This window comes from Phaethon aethereus, assembly GCF_964289735.1.
Source record: "Phaethon aethereus genome assembly, chromosome: 12".
NCBI lineage: Eukaryota > Metazoa > Chordata > Aves > Phaethontiformes > Phaethontidae > Phaethon > Phaethon aethereus.
This window is the reverse complement of record NC_138588.1, coordinates 13,483,617-13,500,852: the sequence shown is the minus strand read 5'-3', so window position 1 is coordinate 13,500,852 and position 17,236 is coordinate 13,483,617. Positions and strand designations below refer to the sequence as shown.

The following is a 17,236-nucleotide window of genomic DNA, read 5'->3' as shown; positions in this document are numbered from 1 at the left end:
TCCTAGTTACTGTGAATCTGCCCATACACATAGCCCAGAAAGATAATTTGGGGAACAATTAGAAAAAACCCACACTAAAACATCCCTGTCCTACATCCATGCAACTATTATAAATGGTGATGTCCCTGACTTGCATCATAAACAGCAGAGTTAGGAAGTGCTCGCTGTTTCATTTAACCCTTTACTAAGCACATTTGTGTTTCTTTACTGACAAAGTAGCTGATTAATATCTGATCATTAACAGAATGATTACCTGGCTAGAAGGCATTTTCTTCTCTGCTTACTTTCCCGTTAAATCATATGGGCTGCCTTAACTAGACTCAGTTGACACTGATCTCTATTTTAGAAGACTGCTTACTTTAGTCAGTTGACCTGTATAGTATTTAAAATAAAATCTAGACCACTGTGCACCTATTATCTAGATATGGATGAGTTTCAATGATAAAATGGCAGCTAAATATCCAAGACAAATACTGTTGGTTATTTACAAGATTAATCATGAAGCTCTATGGAAAAGAAAACTCTTATATTCAAAAAAACAGAAGAGGCAGTGACAGTTCCTGAACTGCTTCATTAGAATTACTTTTAACTACTGCTTAATAAGTAAATATTGTAATATTAGCTCTCATACATCTTCTCTGTCCTCATCCAATTCCTGTACAAGGATTTTATACAAGAATGCAGAGCTAGTATTATCTAGGTCTGAACATGTCCCTGACTTAAAAAAATGCAGAAAGGGGTTTCCCCTTCTTCAGACTCAGCTCTAAGTAACCCTTAGGTCATGCAGGCACTCCACAATGCTTAGCTGAAGTCTCTGAAATCAAAGCTTTCATTTTGAAAAGTATGTTTTTAGCTGCTATAGTTGCAGCAATAACCCCCGAAATGTGAAATGAGTAATAGATGTAATGACATATGCAGCCAGCCTTTGAATAATGACTCAGAGGAGCAGACTCCTCTGTCTGGTGTAAGGCTGATGAGAGTATGAAGTACAATCCCCAGTTATGTGACTTCACTGCTAGCATTACCTAAAGAATTACTGGTTTTAATGCAAAAAATAGGTTTGGACAAGTACAGCTCCTTGGAACTGGAAGCTACTACAGGGAAAGAAATCACAGAAGCGGTAATGAAGAAACAGGAAAGACAGAAGAGAACAGGGAAGAAAGAAGTGGACAGAGAATGACATGATCAGGCAGTAAACCAATGAATTAGAAATAATTGCCATATAACCCCTGCCCATCAGGAAATAGCCACATATGCCAAGAAGCTGCTGATTCAGAGATTGGTGGGGGGGGAGGGGAAAGAACATTGCTATGGGGATGTGAGAATCCCAAAGCTATAGCAGGGACTCTTTCTAATTTGGCAGGTTTGATGTCCCTACATTGAATGCTTGCACCTCCAGGGGTGGGTAACCAGCACAAACCTGCAGCCTGCCAGAGCAGCTTGTTAGCTTGTCTGGAGTCACATGGGGAAACCCCACAAGCAAGCAGTACAGGCACAATGCCCATTTGCACTACAGTGCTGACTCAAGCCCCATTAGTATGACATTGAGAAATGATCTTCAACTTCTACCCAAATCAGACAGTGGTTTGACAATTAACAGCCTCTCAGAGCCTCTCATAAACTTAAAACTAAGAAATCTTAGGCAAGCTAGTACTTCCCTTAGCTTTCGCAAGATCATAAGACCACTCTATGAAGATATTTCAGCAGCATGAACGCCACATTCTCGCTGTTAACACAATTTTCTTCCTTAAAAATGAAGTCTCATTAGCAAGACACTTCCAGTTTCTTCTGTAAGTCATTCCGAATGCATATTAAAAATACAGGTTAAAATGGGTTACCTACTTTAAGTTCTGGCTCAAATTTTTAACTAATTTTTTGGTTTAGACAGTATTCACTTTATGTAGAGAAAAGTCAGACAGTTAATCAGATCAAGTATCTTGGCAACAACCCAGATCCAAACATTCCACTGGCTATGATATGGATTTTGGGGTAAGAAACAAACATCTTCACAAATTGCTGATGCAAAAAGACAATCCAGCAACTCCAGAGGAAAAAACCCTCATACATATCCTTGAAAAGGTTTATTACTAAAATAAAGCTTTCAACATTAAAATCTGTGGTATCTTTATACTAATGCAAGAGATGCTGCTGCTGTTCAGAGTTGTGACAGCTTATTTAAATGTGAAATGTGTGCAACACACTTTAAACCAAGTTTAAGATAACACTGGAGGAAATAATACTGCCTAATATTAGTACACCTGTCAAACACATTTTCAAACTAATTGATATTGCATTTTCAGCTCATTGTATCAGTAATGTTAAACAACATTTCCATTTTACTGACCTGCAGCTCCCCTTTACTAAAAGCCACTTTAGCTGAAGTAACTGGTCTGAGTAATTCCAGCCCTAGGCAGGCATCCAGATGTTTGTAATTTCCATTGATCAGCCCCAAGAGGCTGAAGCTGAGCCATGACTCCACACTGCACACACAGCAGACATTTTTAATAAATGCTGATCTGCAGTTCAGCTCTTTTGCTAGGTGGGTCACGGCTGAATTGATGATGCAGCTCAGCAGATGAAGCTGTTTTACAAGGAACTAAAAGCACAGAGATGTCGTAATTTGGTGCTCTCTTTCTAGAGCTGGGATAGCCACAACTGGACATCCCCAGGGGAGCCTCCAACTTCCCAAATACATTGTAGATTGCATAAACATTACAGTAACCTTTTCTTGCCATCAGTTGACATGATCTCTTGTATTGCCCTGATTTATCCACACATTGCCTACAGTTCCTGTGTTTTGACTCTAGGATTGTCACATTGGCTTCTCATGTGATGGAGTGATGATGTGTCATTCCTTACCAGTAACTGTGCATCTGTCAGGGCAGCTTTTGTATTTTCCTAACTTATGCCTGGAAACTTGTAGCCAGATTAGCAATATTTGTCACATCTGCCTTGATTTTTGTACTGTATTCCTTAGAGAGACTCCATGGTCCACCCACTGAACATCATTAATCTAAAAACTACAACTAGATATTATGTCAGTTGATGCATTTCATTTTTTCCAAATAGTTACATGAATACATATTGGGCTAAGGAGTGTCGAGGTTATCACATGCATGTCTTTTTTTTTAGTTTAAGCCAGAGGTCCATCTTTCTAGGACTTCCCAGAAAAAAAAATTACACCAAACTGCGCGTTTGTTACACATACACCACTTCCCAACATCCCAGAGTGGTTGAGGTTGGAAGTGACCTCTGGGGGGCACCTTGTCCAATACTCCCGCTCAAGCACAGTCTACAACAGGCTGCTCCGGACACTTTTGGTATTTTGGTACCTATTGTGCCTGTAGAGGGTGCACACATGTGCACCATCTGTATGTACCACACAGTTTTTGTTAGAAAGCTCCCAGTTCAGTAACAATAGTTCAGCTTTCAAAGAAAGCTTATACAGGTTTCTTGGCCAGAAGTAATCACTTAAAACACTTAACGTATTCACTGTAAAATAACATGGATATTCTAAGACATAAGCCATTAGTCAGGAAATCTTTTTTCTCAAATGAATTTTCTCACTTCTTATTGTTCTAATAAATCTGGCATAATTACTACACTTTTCTATTGTGCACTTATGCCCAAAGCATTCCTTTTTACACCCTCTACTTCTCAGTCTCAATGACAAACTGTGCATTGCTGAGACTCCAGCTGACAACTGGTTGAAGTCACAGTCACCACTACGCTGCACTCCGTAACTGGTAAAAGGAAAATCATCAAGTCTTTACTACTGATACAGATCTTGGGACCCAGAACAAGGACATGCGGCCCTCTTTCTTGGCAAATGAGTGATAAATCCCCATGGACGGACTCTGTACACCCAACCCTGCAGTGAGGGCCCCGGGGCCCCAGGCCCACCGCCGAGGCGCGGCAGTTTCTGTGGAAGAACAGTGCCGAGGCCTGCGGACTGCAGGGACGCCAACTCACAAACCGAGGTGCATAGCAAGAGAGAATGGTTTCGCTTGGTAATTTTTTCCAGGAAAATGCGAGTTATCTGTCAGCTTGCACATTAGCGAAACGCGTTAACCGCCCCCCGGGCCTGCCAAAACGCCCCCGCCGCCAGCCCGCCTCGAGACGCGCAAACCCGCCACTGCGCAGCCGCAACGTCAGGCCGCCAGTGGGCACGCGCGCTGCCGCCGCGCATGCGGCCTTTTCCGCTGCCGGCCGCGGCGCATGCACGGCGGGCCGGCGCCTCCGTTGTTGTTGCCACCGCCGGTGGCGGGCGGGCGGCGCCTGAGGGGGCGGGCGCGGTGCGCCATGCCCGGCGGGGCGGGGGCGGCTGCGGAGCCGACGCGGGGCCGCGGTCGCTGAGGCGCGGCGGGAGCATGGCCGAGTCGCTGCGGGAGGAGCCTCCGGGCGGGCCGGAGTCGGAGGCCGAGCTGTCGCAGCGACTGGCCCGCACCAAGGCTCGCTCGTACGGCAGCACGGCCAGCGTGGCGGCGCCGCTGGCCGAGCGCTACGTGGAACACCGGCTCAGCGCCGGGGACACGCTGCAGGGCATCGCCCTCAAGTACGGCGTCACGGTAAGGCGAGAGCCGCCGGGGCGGACTGCCGGCCCGGGGAGCCAAAAGGGCGGCGGGGCGAGCCGGGGAGGGGCTCAGCCCCGGGGGCTGCAGCGCCGGTAGCGGCGATTGGCTCCCGTAACAGCAGCGCGCAGCTGTTAGGCCCAGAAAGTAACGGAGCCAAAGGGGAAGGGGCACTGGAAGTGAAAAACAGCCGAGAGATTACAGGATGAAGTTGTCCCATAGAGCATTTCGTACCCATAGCGGGCAGAAGATTCGGTTCTTACCGTGGGTACAGTGCTGTTTCAGTATTTAAAATGCTGACATCTGAATCTTGGGACCTGCTTGGAGGAGTCAGCACCCTGTTCTGGTAGCAAATGGCAAAAGTTCACACTGCCTGCAACAAGGCACAGGGCCTTCTCCAGCACAGGCTTCAAACTGCCAAATGCTGGATTTGTGGGGCTGGCCACTGACTGATAGGAAGGGAGATGCACTTACTCCCACCGAGTAAACGTGCTCACGTGACAATTCACCACTACACTCAGATTCAGATTAAAGAGAAGCAACATAGTTAAACTTATCTGGAAAAGCATTATTTTGGTGTTGACACACACGCTACGACAACAAAGAATTTTTTCCAGTAGCTTCAGGGCTAAAAAAAATCCCACCATTGTCACCTACCTGCCAGCCGAGAGTTTATCTACAACTGATGTTGAAAGTGTTGCTGCTTTTCTGCTCTCTTCCTATAGAGAAGAAAGTTTACTTCTGTGGAAAATATTGAAAGGCTTATGCCAGCCTAAGACATGCAGCGGCCAATAACGTCTACCAGCAGGCCCTAACACTACCATTCCCCACAGAGCTGAGCTCACCTACCCTACCTTCTTTCCAGCTTGTTTGGGGCCCAGTGAGCTACCAGTTGACATATCTGTATGCAGCTCCAGTAGTCCCAACATGCAAAATTGTTTGGGGCCAAGCAGCTGACGAGGTTAGCCAACAGCATGGTACTAGCACACAGTCGGTGTCATTTTCACACCAGCTGCAAAAAGACCCTTCCATTTGGGCTCTTTCTAGAAGAGGTATACAGTCCCAAATGAATAGGTTCTGACTGGAATGGGTTTCCTTTCCTTCTCTGGTTCTGAAACATCTACTAAAGCCTTCCAGCAACTTCAACAGCATTCAGCCTTTGTTATGAAAAGGGTTAAAAGTCTATTTCTCTTCCCTTAAGAAAGATTAAGCCACTGTTCACCAAATGTTGTTGGCAGAAGGACTTACAGCATTCTGGATTTACAGTGGTCCACAGTAAAACAAAGTTTCACTCACTACAGGGGCAAAGTGACCTAGCTGCTCATTGGATTTGTTTGAATTTTTATTTTTGGCAATGCTTTCCATAATGGATAAAGTCTCTGGCCTAAATCATTTAGCTATGTTGTTCTTCTTACTGCAGTGAGCAAATATACTTCTGCAAGTGAAAAGTATAAACAAAGTACTAAAATAGCAGTTTTCTACAAAAAAGGCATTTCCAAACACTTTATAACTCCCTTTCAGCTAAAGGGAAGTTATGGATCAAACTTGTGCAGTCTGAAAAAATAGGTTTAACTTATGAACCATAAACTTTGGTCATTGTATGAGTTTAATAAGGTTTTCCTGTGCTAATGATGCATTTAAAGTATAAATGCTGGGTTTTTTTAAACATATCATTTATTTGATATAATGTTGCTAGTATTCTGCTTAAGAAACCAGAGCTGCGTCATTGTAGACTTCAATTGAGAAAGGTTAAACTGATATGAAGTGTCCCTAAGAGCAATGACAAGTTAGCTGAAATCAGCCATTGTGTTTCTGCCATAATGGGTTTCAGCCCAGAGTAGGAATGTTTGCAAACTTGTTTGCTTTTAGCAAAATGAAGACTCTTAAGTGTTCACACAATGACAAGGACTGACTTCCTCTAAGGAGTCATTACATTTGCTTCGGATACCCTGTGTACTTGGCTAGAAGTGAGAGTTGCTGTAATGGGAACATCAGAATTATCTCTGGCTGCCATTTCCTCAAGTATTACTGTTTTTAGGAGTTTCCCCCTGTGGTTTTCCTCACTGGGAGTTATTTGCAGCGAGAAACATCCCATCCAGTGCCTGCCTTGGCATGACATAAGCAGTTTAAGATGGATGAAAGTGTTGGAGGAGAGAGACAGTGTGCTTTGTTTGGCCTCATCCTCTGCCCTTCACCCCTGTCCACCAGATACTGTCTATTAATCTTGTATGGCTTCTGTTCATTAGATCTTCCTTTCAACACTGTTGGGTAAATTAACTCTGGGAATTAGCATTTAGTATCATATTTATGGTTCAGTTGGAGTGCTGTTTTCCATCATACAAAGGTATCCCTTTTGAGGGGAGAAGGGTGAGGACTATTTGTTTCATTTTCAGTAGAAGCAGTTTTGACGGATTAGTTCAGCACCAGTTTATGCATTAGTGTAGCTTCAGTCAAAGTACTAAGAGCAAAAGCTTTAACACATGCCTTTACTACTATAGGTCTGTAGCTAACAGAAATTAGTTCAGTTTTCCTAGCACTGAGAAAACAAGCATTAAATCCTGCTCTCTATACACCTATGAGTATGGAATCATACTGAGTTGTAGAAGGAGCAGTATATATTACACATATCAAGTAACCTGCTCAAGGCTGAGGAATGTTTTCAGAACAAAGTACTTCCCATTTCATTGTTACTCACTGCAGAGGTGCAGAGTCTTCCAAATGCCACAAAATGGTATTTAAAAGGTATTTTAGGAAGAAATAACTAGAGGTAGAGTTACAGTGAGGTAGGATAGAGAACAGCAGTACAGTACATTATTTATCAGCTATTGAAGCATTGCCTTCCAACTTCCCTGTAGCAGAGATCTGTTTTAAGCTTTTGTATTGTATTTTTAGAGAAGAGCTCCAGCTAGCATTTTAAACATTTTTTGATACACACCAAGAGAGACAACTTTTAGATATTTTGACACTTGGCATTTAAACTAGCATCCAATGGCCATTATAGGTTTCATTACTAATGTAAAACTTCCTTTATGTCCTTCAAATGGTACTCAGCTTGGGAGAGAACTTAGAGGTACACCATAAACGAAAAATAGTTTCCAGGCTTCAGGAACAGGAAGAGTAATGAGCTTCTCTTACTTATAGTAGCTTACTACCTGACACTGGCTATTAGTTATTCAGCTTTTGAAATTGATTATCAAATCTAATCATTCTATCACCTTAGCCATCTGCAGCAACAGGTTGGGGTTGTCTTTAAGTAGAGAATACCATTTTTGTATATTTAATGGCTAGAAATAACTTAACTACTGAGCTTTACTGCACCATTTTCACTACTCTCCCAGACACCTAGCCTTTCTAGAGAAGATGTCCTATTTATTTTTACAGAGAAATATTTCATCATGCTTCCAGGACTGAAGCAAATGCATCCACCCATGACACCATATCTGTAATGGCACTGCAGCACATACTCTTACCACATAGTACAGGTCTACATTGCATGCAGGAGTTTATTCCAATTCTGCAAATGGCCACAGTCTCACATCTGCACAGATAAAACTAACATCTCTACTGTTTTCCCTTGGTTTTAGACAGCTTCCCCTGCTAATATGTTCAATGTATGAAATGCGCATGCATGTTAACAGTTACCTGTTAACAATAGTCTTTTCTTTTGCATGGGAAAGTTCTTCTTATTGGGAAGAACTCCAGATAGTGTCAGAGCAAAGTTTAAAGGGTTTAAGAGTGCCAAGCATAAGACAGTAGAGTAATTTTTTCATCATCTGATTACTGAACTGAAGGTTACTTCAGACTTAGAGCACTCAGCTTTTTCTGGGCAATTATACTAGCAGCAAGACTGCTATTATTACAAGACTTACAGTCTTTATTCTTACTCAGTTTAGCACACTTCTAATGCAGGCAAGAGGTATTTTCAATTCTCTTTAAACTTATTTTCAAGCAGATTTTATTTAGAGTGCATTTATCATTGCAGTACTGTAGTGATTAGGGATTTCTGCTTATTGCAGTCACCAAGCGACCAGAATGGTCCTTTTTTTTTTTTCACTTAGGACTTTTCCTAATGAAATCATGAGTTCAGGTTATAACTAAAGCTTAAGTCGCATAATCATGGATACTGATTTTTGTGGTTTTTTTAAAGCTTGCAATTGAGAAATAGGAAGCTAGTTTAACTGTTACTGACTTGGAAGGAAAATTCTGATGAGTAAGAACTTAAACAACATTCCTAGTAGGAGGAGAGTATAAACATTTACTGGGAGCTTGTCTTGGCCTGTAAAGCAATGGTAATTATAATAGCTTCTCAGGTTAAGTATAGAAGCAGGGCTTTATGCATTAGTACACTGTGAAAGATGGGGTATTCTCGCTTCTGTCATGCAATCATCTGTACTGATGAGTAGGTTGTAAGAAGTACTTCAGGTAAAAGCTGCATAAAAAGTATTTAACAGTTACGTGGTGGCTGTTACCATGCATTATTACATACATAAGGTTGCTGTTGATCATGCTGTAGATTATTGAACAAAAGCAGCCACTAGTCTATGCAGCTGCATTACAAAGTGTTTAGGAGTCCCCTGTTCTTTTCACTGCAAATCAGGACTTCAGATGAAGTCTGCATTTGTTACATGAGCTAGGGGGAAAATACTGATGAGGCATATACTGCTCTTCCAAGACTTGTGGTGCTCACTGTTCATAACTAGCATGTCCTAGAACACTCAAGGTAACTTTATCACCCCTTGTTTGTATTATGCATGCTTTTTACCAGAGAGTGCACCTACAGCAGCTGCTAGCAGTGCTGAGCCTTACTCTAATATAAATCCAAGTCAGCAGCACTTTTGCAGTAGAATTTTTATTCTTTGGCAAGTTGTTCAGTGAGCCTGTATAGAGATTGGGAATCTGTTCAAGAAAAGCGTCTTTAGGCAGTGCAAGATTTTAGAGACCGATATTTTGGAATCAGGTCTACATAAAAGAAGCTAGAGTGTTGAGTTAACAAAGCTAAAACAGAACATACAGTCTGAAATCACTTTGAATGCAAAAAAATCCTTTCCTTGAATCATTGCTGCTGCAAAGCAAGTATAGATTTATTGTAACTAAAGGTTACTGTACCACTTCAGAAAGTTAGTACTTTATACTTTGCCAAAGCCTAATAACTTACATTTTTCCTATCTTTTTCAGATGGAACAGATAAAGAGGGCAAATAAACTGTTCACAAATGACTGTATATTTCTGAGGAAAACCCTGAATATTCCTGTTATATCAGAGAAACCATTACTGTTCAATGGACTTAATTCACTGGAATCTCCCGAGAATGAAACTGTTGACAGCTCCCCTCCTTGTGATGAAGGACTAGTGACAGTTCAGGAAGAAAGTAGTTCTTCTCCCAGTCCTCAAGAGCCTGACAGTCAGCCCACTGCACCAGAAGAACTATCTGCCAAAGATTTCCTACAGAGATTGGACTTGCAGATTAAGTTATCCAAACAAGCAGCCAGAAAACTAAAAGATGACAATGTCAGGTAAATGCCACTTTTAGTATTAAGCGTGTTAATCTCATCCTGGAGGCTTTTTAGTCTAAGCTCAACCCTCTTTGTGGGATATCTCCAACAGCATCTGTAGTTTTAATTTGTCAACAGCAAGTCTATGCTATTATCATGCACCAGATACATTCAGAGCACACCATTAGCAGATGCCTTGATATGGCAGGTATAAAGGCTGCCTCACAATACATTGTTTATGGAATAGCAATAATATTCCATGAAAGCTAAAAGGCCAGTATTCTCCAAGATGTCATGCTGTGTAAGCAAGCAATTATTTAAGCAAACCCATAATTTTCAGTAGAGTACTAAGCCAAGGCCTATGGGGAAGCTGACTGCATATAGCAAGGCATGATTGCATTTTTCTTCTGTCCCAAATTGCCTCATAATTGCCACTTCAGTTAAACTATCCTATCTCCTTTCCCTATACAGTCCCTCCCTTTGTGGATCCACCTATGGAGACGACTGATCTTTTCTTCAGTATTTCTTCTACAGCCAGGAACTCCCACACACTTTACTCACAGAAAAAGCAGTACCTTTTGACCCCTCTGCCACAGTGATTATCCCCTCACATGTGTAGACATCCCATGGAGAGTACAGAAAGACTTAGAGCAAGAATGGACTTCAGTAGTGTTTGTTTTCCCATATCCTTGGGACAAGCTTCTTCAGCTTGTTCACAAGCATTCTCTTGGGCTGGTTTATCATCTGCAAAAATTGCCTCAGTGAGTGATGCCAAGGTGGCCTGTCTCATGACAATAAAAGGTATGACTGCAGGGGACTGATATTGCTTCTCTTACCAGAGTGCCTGGGAGAGGTCATACCTGCAGATACATACCTTGCTTTTGCCAATGCCTGTAATGCAAAACTTCTGACATCATCCTGGTTCACTTCACATACTCTGATTTTGAGTGCAAGCAGTATACTTCTCATGTTAAGACAAAAGTAACCTTTTAGGACCAAATCTATTGGGCAGAGTCCCATCATTTCTTTAAGAAGTTAAGAGATTATGTCAGCAACTTTAAAACTTCATTCACTAGACAAAAATTTGAGGAGGAGCAGTATATTGCATTTAGCAATTGGACAAGGCTCATTTGAAGAAATATCCCATAAGTCAGCTTAAGGTAATTCATTACCTACTGCACTCCACATAAAACTCTCCACTGCCAGAAGGACACTGGTTTAGAGTTACAGTCTCAGGGAAGGCTGGAACACTTTCACATCTGTTAACACACTTGTCAATTATTTTGACTTGATTACATGAAAGAGGAAAAATAGCTGCTGGAACTCAGATCCTTCTCTATTCAAACTCGTTCACTTGCATTGTTATATTTGAAACAATGTAGAGCATCTATCAAAATGTGCCACTGCTGACTCTCGGATCATTAGACATATGTATCTGACACAGATTAGAGTAGGTGTTGACCCAGCAGTTAAGCTGGGTGGCAGGAAACCCACAGTTCCTGCCAGAGGAAGGCAATTATTTTACCATCTCTTCAACAAAATAACATGCTAATTTACAGAAGGAAATTCACTTAGACCTTGTTGCATCATGAGCAGAGCCAATACAGCAAGACTGGCACCACATAAATAGTACAATACTACTACTAATACCCATTTCCTACATTGCTGTATTGCTTAAGTTACAACTTGGGAAATGAGGGCCTGGTACCAAATTTCCTCCCAAGAAATAATGGCTACAGGAGAATGAATTGCTTTCCCACCTCCTGTTGATATTTAGCAAGTAATTTTGTTAATTGTGCATAGAGCACAGATTTTTATTGGTCATGATGCTACAGGAAGCTTGAAGTACAGCACCGCAGGCTATCTGCTGAGCAGGATGTTATCCAAAGCTTCTGAAGAGAAAAGCTTCCTGTATGTCTGATAAAGTCTTCATAATGTCACCTTCCACCCCACCACCTCTAGCGTTCAGTCATGGCTCACAAAAGCCATCCTTGCCTTATCTTCTCCAGTTGTGTTCACCCCTTTACAGTCTGACAGACAGGAAGTGCCAGAGGACCAAAGTGAACCTTCACAGAGAGTTTGCTGAATGTTTACTCCTTGCAGAACGCAGGAGTAGAGGGAGACCATTGCCAAAAACCCTGGAGATATTTTCAGCTGTGTACTATCAATGCTACTTCTGGGCCCACACTGTAAGGTGGCAACATTCCTTACTCTGCTCCAGCAGCTCCTCAGAGGGCACCAGTTTGCCCTCCTGCCTATACCTTTCTTGTCCCTTGCTTAGAGCAGGAGGCCTTGAAAATTGGACAGCCATCATGATAGTAAACCAGCTTCTTGAATATGCTCATTTTCAGTTCTTAGAGTGAAAGCCATTTATGAAATTAGGACTGTTGTTCCCAACTACTCTGGCCTCCCCTATTCAGATTCAGAATGTGACATGCACCAACACCACAGTGTACTTAAGTGCCTGTTTGAGTGTAAGAAAGAAGCACCTAGAGTTACAGCTACTACCACCAAAAGGGACACTGGAACTAAGAAAACTGCAAGTAGAAGCAGACTGTCAGTTCCAGAACTTGAAGAGTCATTACTTCTCGCCATACCTGTGAGCCTGATTTGACAGATGCAGAACATCACAGCATCTCTTAAATCACTCTTTAGACTCCATTAAAGTTGCTAAGAATGCACACACATGCACTGATTCTGATCAAACTGTACAGGAAGTTTCATAGAAACTGTCTCATGCTACAAAGACAGCTTAAGGTGAATTAAATTGTTTAATCGTAACTCTTGAAGTCACCCCTTTAAGTGCTCTCAGGGGAATAAAGTATATTAATATCTAAAGTCAGCTTCTTCGCAGCTAAAACCTCTTGCTGTTAGGTTAAAAAAATTGAGGAGCACACAGGTGCAGATTTAGACTAGATACTAAACTTCAATAGCCGTGTAAGAAGATGAGCATTAAAGATTATAGAATGTGATCCACTCAGTTTGTGCCAGCTGCCTTTCACTATTAGATTTTACATAAGTATATGGCTAGATCTGCATATAATACTACTTTTACTAGAGAGGTTCACTGAGCAAGAAGCTGCTGGTTAATGAATGCCCCAGTCAGGCATATTTACCCAAGATGCAGCTCTAGGTGAGTAGCTTAAGGCAATAAGACTTGTTTTTGTTTACCACAATATTTTAATAATAGGCCAAAAGAAATGCAAAAGTGTTAATATAGTTGCATATGTCGCTATCTCATGTATTTGAATGTTAGGGAAGAATACCTACCCATTATTAGTTTTATCCACACATGGAAGAAAAGCAAGTTGTAGTAGCTTGAGAAAATACGGTAGTGCTTTATCTCAACCGAAATGCTGTTATGCATGTTTTAGGATGCCAAAACTGAAATTAGGTTTAGTGATTCTTTTCGTATCAGATAGTTGAACACCAGATGTCTAATGCAAGGTCTTTATAGTGTCCTTAATATTTTACGGCAGTACTGTGGTAGGGTAGAACACTAGGGCTGTATACTGCGCTTCTGGGGCAGGTTACATCTTTCTGCATTTGCCTTTTAGTTGACTCCTCTTGAAAACCTTGTAGCTGAACAGAGCCACTCTAATCACTACTGCTTATACGAGCCGATACAATTAACTGTTGTGCAGCACTGGAACAGAACGATGTATTGTCATCTGCTCAGTTACCTGAACACAGGTAAAAGTAGGGTGTTGAAGCATTTGAAACTGATAACCGATTGAGTTAATTTTCCCCATAATTGTTCACCATCATTGGCTATCAGAAAACAGATACCTCAAGTAAAGGTGGCTGCCTGTGGAGAATTCTGTTTTCAGACTTCCAAAAGCTATTAACTTACGAACTCAGGCTGCTGCCATGTTTAATTGTGGATTCTAGAAGCATCCAAGCATTGGATTTGAGTTTACTTCTTCACACTCAGGTGCGCTTTGTCTTACAGAAGTGATTATTAGCATTTTTTATTGTGACCTGATACATACAATAACTTGCAGTAGACGTCTTTCAGCTCCTGTAACCTGCTGGGCAAAGTGGCAATAGTAAACAGGGAGAGACAGCAGTATGAAGCACTGTAATGCTGTGCTGTTCCTTTCCCTTTGCCTGAAGGAAAATGTTGCAGTGACTTACTACTTTGCTATTTTAAGCATCTTAAAACTGAAGAAAACTGGTCATTAAACATACACACACTGACATGTTGGTGCTTGTGGGCCATGGACCAGAACTACTACTATGTAATTTTATTTTGTGTAAAGCTTGGCTTGTTTTGAAGCCATAAGAACAGACTTGTATTTGCTATGTACAGTTCTGAGGATCTACATTAGTAATATTTCCTGGCCATTACCTTGATTTGGAGTAGCGTGTTGTAGATGTCATCACATAACCTAGTTCTGCAGCCTGGGACAGAAGGTTAGAAGCTGTTCTTACCAGCCCTTACAGCCAACTACAGCATGCCTGAGCCTTGGTCAGAATTCTATTCTGCGCATTACAACCAGTCACTGCTTTGCTTACCTTTGAGCATAATAGTGCTACTATTACCTACTACATGGTTCTTATGTCCCTGCCACATACAGAAACCCCCCAAAGCTGGCTGTGACTCCAGTGCCAGTCTTCTATGGACAATTGCCAAGTAGAAGCCCATAGTCCAAGTGCGTATTTCACAAGAGAAGCAGAGATGAAGAGCTTAGACTAGCTGTTTTGCTACTTTGATGAAGACCTACTAATGTGACATCACTATTTCAACTCTTCAGTTCTCCATATTCTACCCTACTACCCACTATAATGAGGTGCAGCTAATTTCAGTCCAGTGTTCAGCTGTTGCCGTGTCATGATGGATGTTCTTCCTATATTAAGGCTTTCAAGAAAAAAGAATGAAAGGCCAATTCTGACAGCCTCCAGTTAGAAAGAAGGTCTCTTTGCTGTAACTCTGCCACATTTTGTTCTCTTAAAAGGGGAAACATAACAGAACTAAGAAGTGCAAAGTAATTTTCAGTGTATAGCATAGAAAGTAAGCTTCTCCCCTGCTGGACAGTTTGAGCTCTGAAAAAATACAGTTCTCCTTCATACACACAAACTAGCAGGAGGTCGCTATTTGCAACTATGTTCTGGGCATACATGGCTGGAAACCTATTGCCCCAGAAGGGCATATAGCAGAGCATCAGAATATACTTTTTGAAAAGTTTAGCTTCAGCCTGGTAGTTACGGTTGAATTTTACAGTCCTGTAGTCCAGTCTTACAAGCTTGGTATGTTGATAGATTTCAGTTTTGAGAAGAATTTTTAAATGTATTGTCTTGAGACAATTTATAGATCAAAAGTGCTTCAGTGCTTATTCACCTAAACATGAATTGTTTGCTTCCTTACTTTACTGTCTTGCCAGGTATTATAAACAGCATCTGCTAATTATAGTATTCAGTGTCAGTTTTGCAATGCAGAATTCATGACATAAGGAAAGATATACTTAAATATAGACATATCATCTGTATCTTAAGTATCATGCTTGGTAGTGTGCCTGTAGCATCACCAATGTAAATAGATGTAGTATTTCTAAGAAAAGCTAAAACCTGTTTTCAGTACTACTGTAACCACACATCCCTGCAATAACTACCAGTTTCATCCAAACCCTGTTTTTCTGAGGTTTCTTTTTTTCTTGACAAGATTGTTTCAAGGCAAAAGCAATATCATGTCTTTGGCTTAAGTTGACAATTTTGCTAGACTACCCAAGAACAGGGAACAGCTGGGAAAATGAGTGCAAGTTACTCAGCTGCTTGGTTAGTTTGTAGGGTTCTTTCCTCTGATTCTATTCTGGTTATATGAAATTCAAATTGTAGATAAATAATCATGTTTAGAAGTTAATAGGAAGAAGTCTGCATGATTGGGATTTAGAATACTATTGAAATACATAGATTTACCTTATACCATTATGTATTATGATTTAGACTATTTGAATAACTGTACCTTTGTATGGAGGCACATACAGTATTAAAAGTAACTGGAAATCCTTTGCAGTGTATCAACTGTTAAATCTTTCTGTTCTCACCAAAAACCTAAAATTGGCAGCAACTTTAAGAATAGGCTCTCAGGAATAGAATATTGAAGCTACAGTTGTAGAAAAAGAAGATCTTTGGAGAACTTCACATGCTTGAATTAGTACTGGATTGCTGCACTGCAATAGGTTTACATAACCACTTTTTTATAAGGCAATATTGTCAAGTAAACAGTAGGCAGCCTGCTTTTTCCTGAGGATTTTTTAAATACCAACACTACTTTGGTTTATCCAGTCATTGTATTAACAGTAGCACTTGTAGGCAGCTGTTTTCTCCTCAGGAAATCCAAGTGATCAGTGTTAATATTGATCGATGCACAGGAAGTATACATCAAGGACCCCACTCAAGGAATATCCTTGCAGTATCAAGACACAGATCCAGCCACAACTATGACAGACTGCTCCTGTTCTTGTCTCATTTGGTCCATCTGCACCCCTGCCATTCAAAAGGCTGAAACAAACCTACAACCAAGCTTGCTTTCTTAAAATAATTGAAAACAGCAATACCGGAACTCCAGCATGTCCTCCACTTGCATATTCTTCATAGTATTTCTGATTTGGCACTGTAGTGTCAAGAATAGTTCATTAAACTGTAAATACGTTCTGATGTTGAACTTACACAGCTTTACCCGTTTTCAGCATTCTGCTCTTGAGACAATATAATGAGAACTCCAGAGATGTATAATGACCAGTAGCATATTCTGTGTGCAAATAGTATTCCTGCTAGGCAATGCCAGTCTTACCCATTTTGATCCATGAGGAAAACCGGTTATCTGCATTTGCATTGGTTTTACTGTTGAGACATGGTATGTTCCTGATCTGATGATTATGATCATTTTCTTTTTAGAGAGGAGGAGAATGAGGAAGGTCCCTATGCAACTTCTTCGTATCACCAGTAGAAGACAGATGGGATGGCCTGAAAACTTTCCATGAAATCAGTTCTTAAAGAACTAAATGGTCAATATAATTCAAAACCCAAGTCTTTTGGACTCATCATCTTAATGTGCTTAAAACAAGTCATGAATGGGTAATTGCACTGAAATTACGACCTCTTCTGCCTTCCATAGGTTAATGTCCTTATGCTCTATCAACAAAGGGTTTAAGCCTTCCAAAACTAGCAATG

At 41.1% G+C, this 17,236-nt stretch overlaps 1 protein-coding gene across 1 annotated transcript; it reads left to right on the top strand.

Moving 5' to 3' along the window:
• Nucleotides 1-4,345: 4,345 nt before the first annotated feature.
• On the top strand, nucleotides 4,346-17,012 carry LYSMD2 (LysM domain containing 2; the record flags this gene model as incomplete). Its single annotated transcript, XM_082005390.1, has 3 exons — nucleotides 4,346-4,568; nucleotides 9,747-10,084; nucleotides 16,961-17,012. Exons 1-3 carry the CDS (start codon nucleotides 4,371-4,373, stop codon nucleotides 17,010-17,012), a joined length of 588 nt encoding a protein of 195 aa, XP_081861516.1. The 5' UTR covers nucleotides 4,346-4,370.
• Between the last annotated feature and the right edge of the window lie 224 nt (nucleotides 17,013-17,236).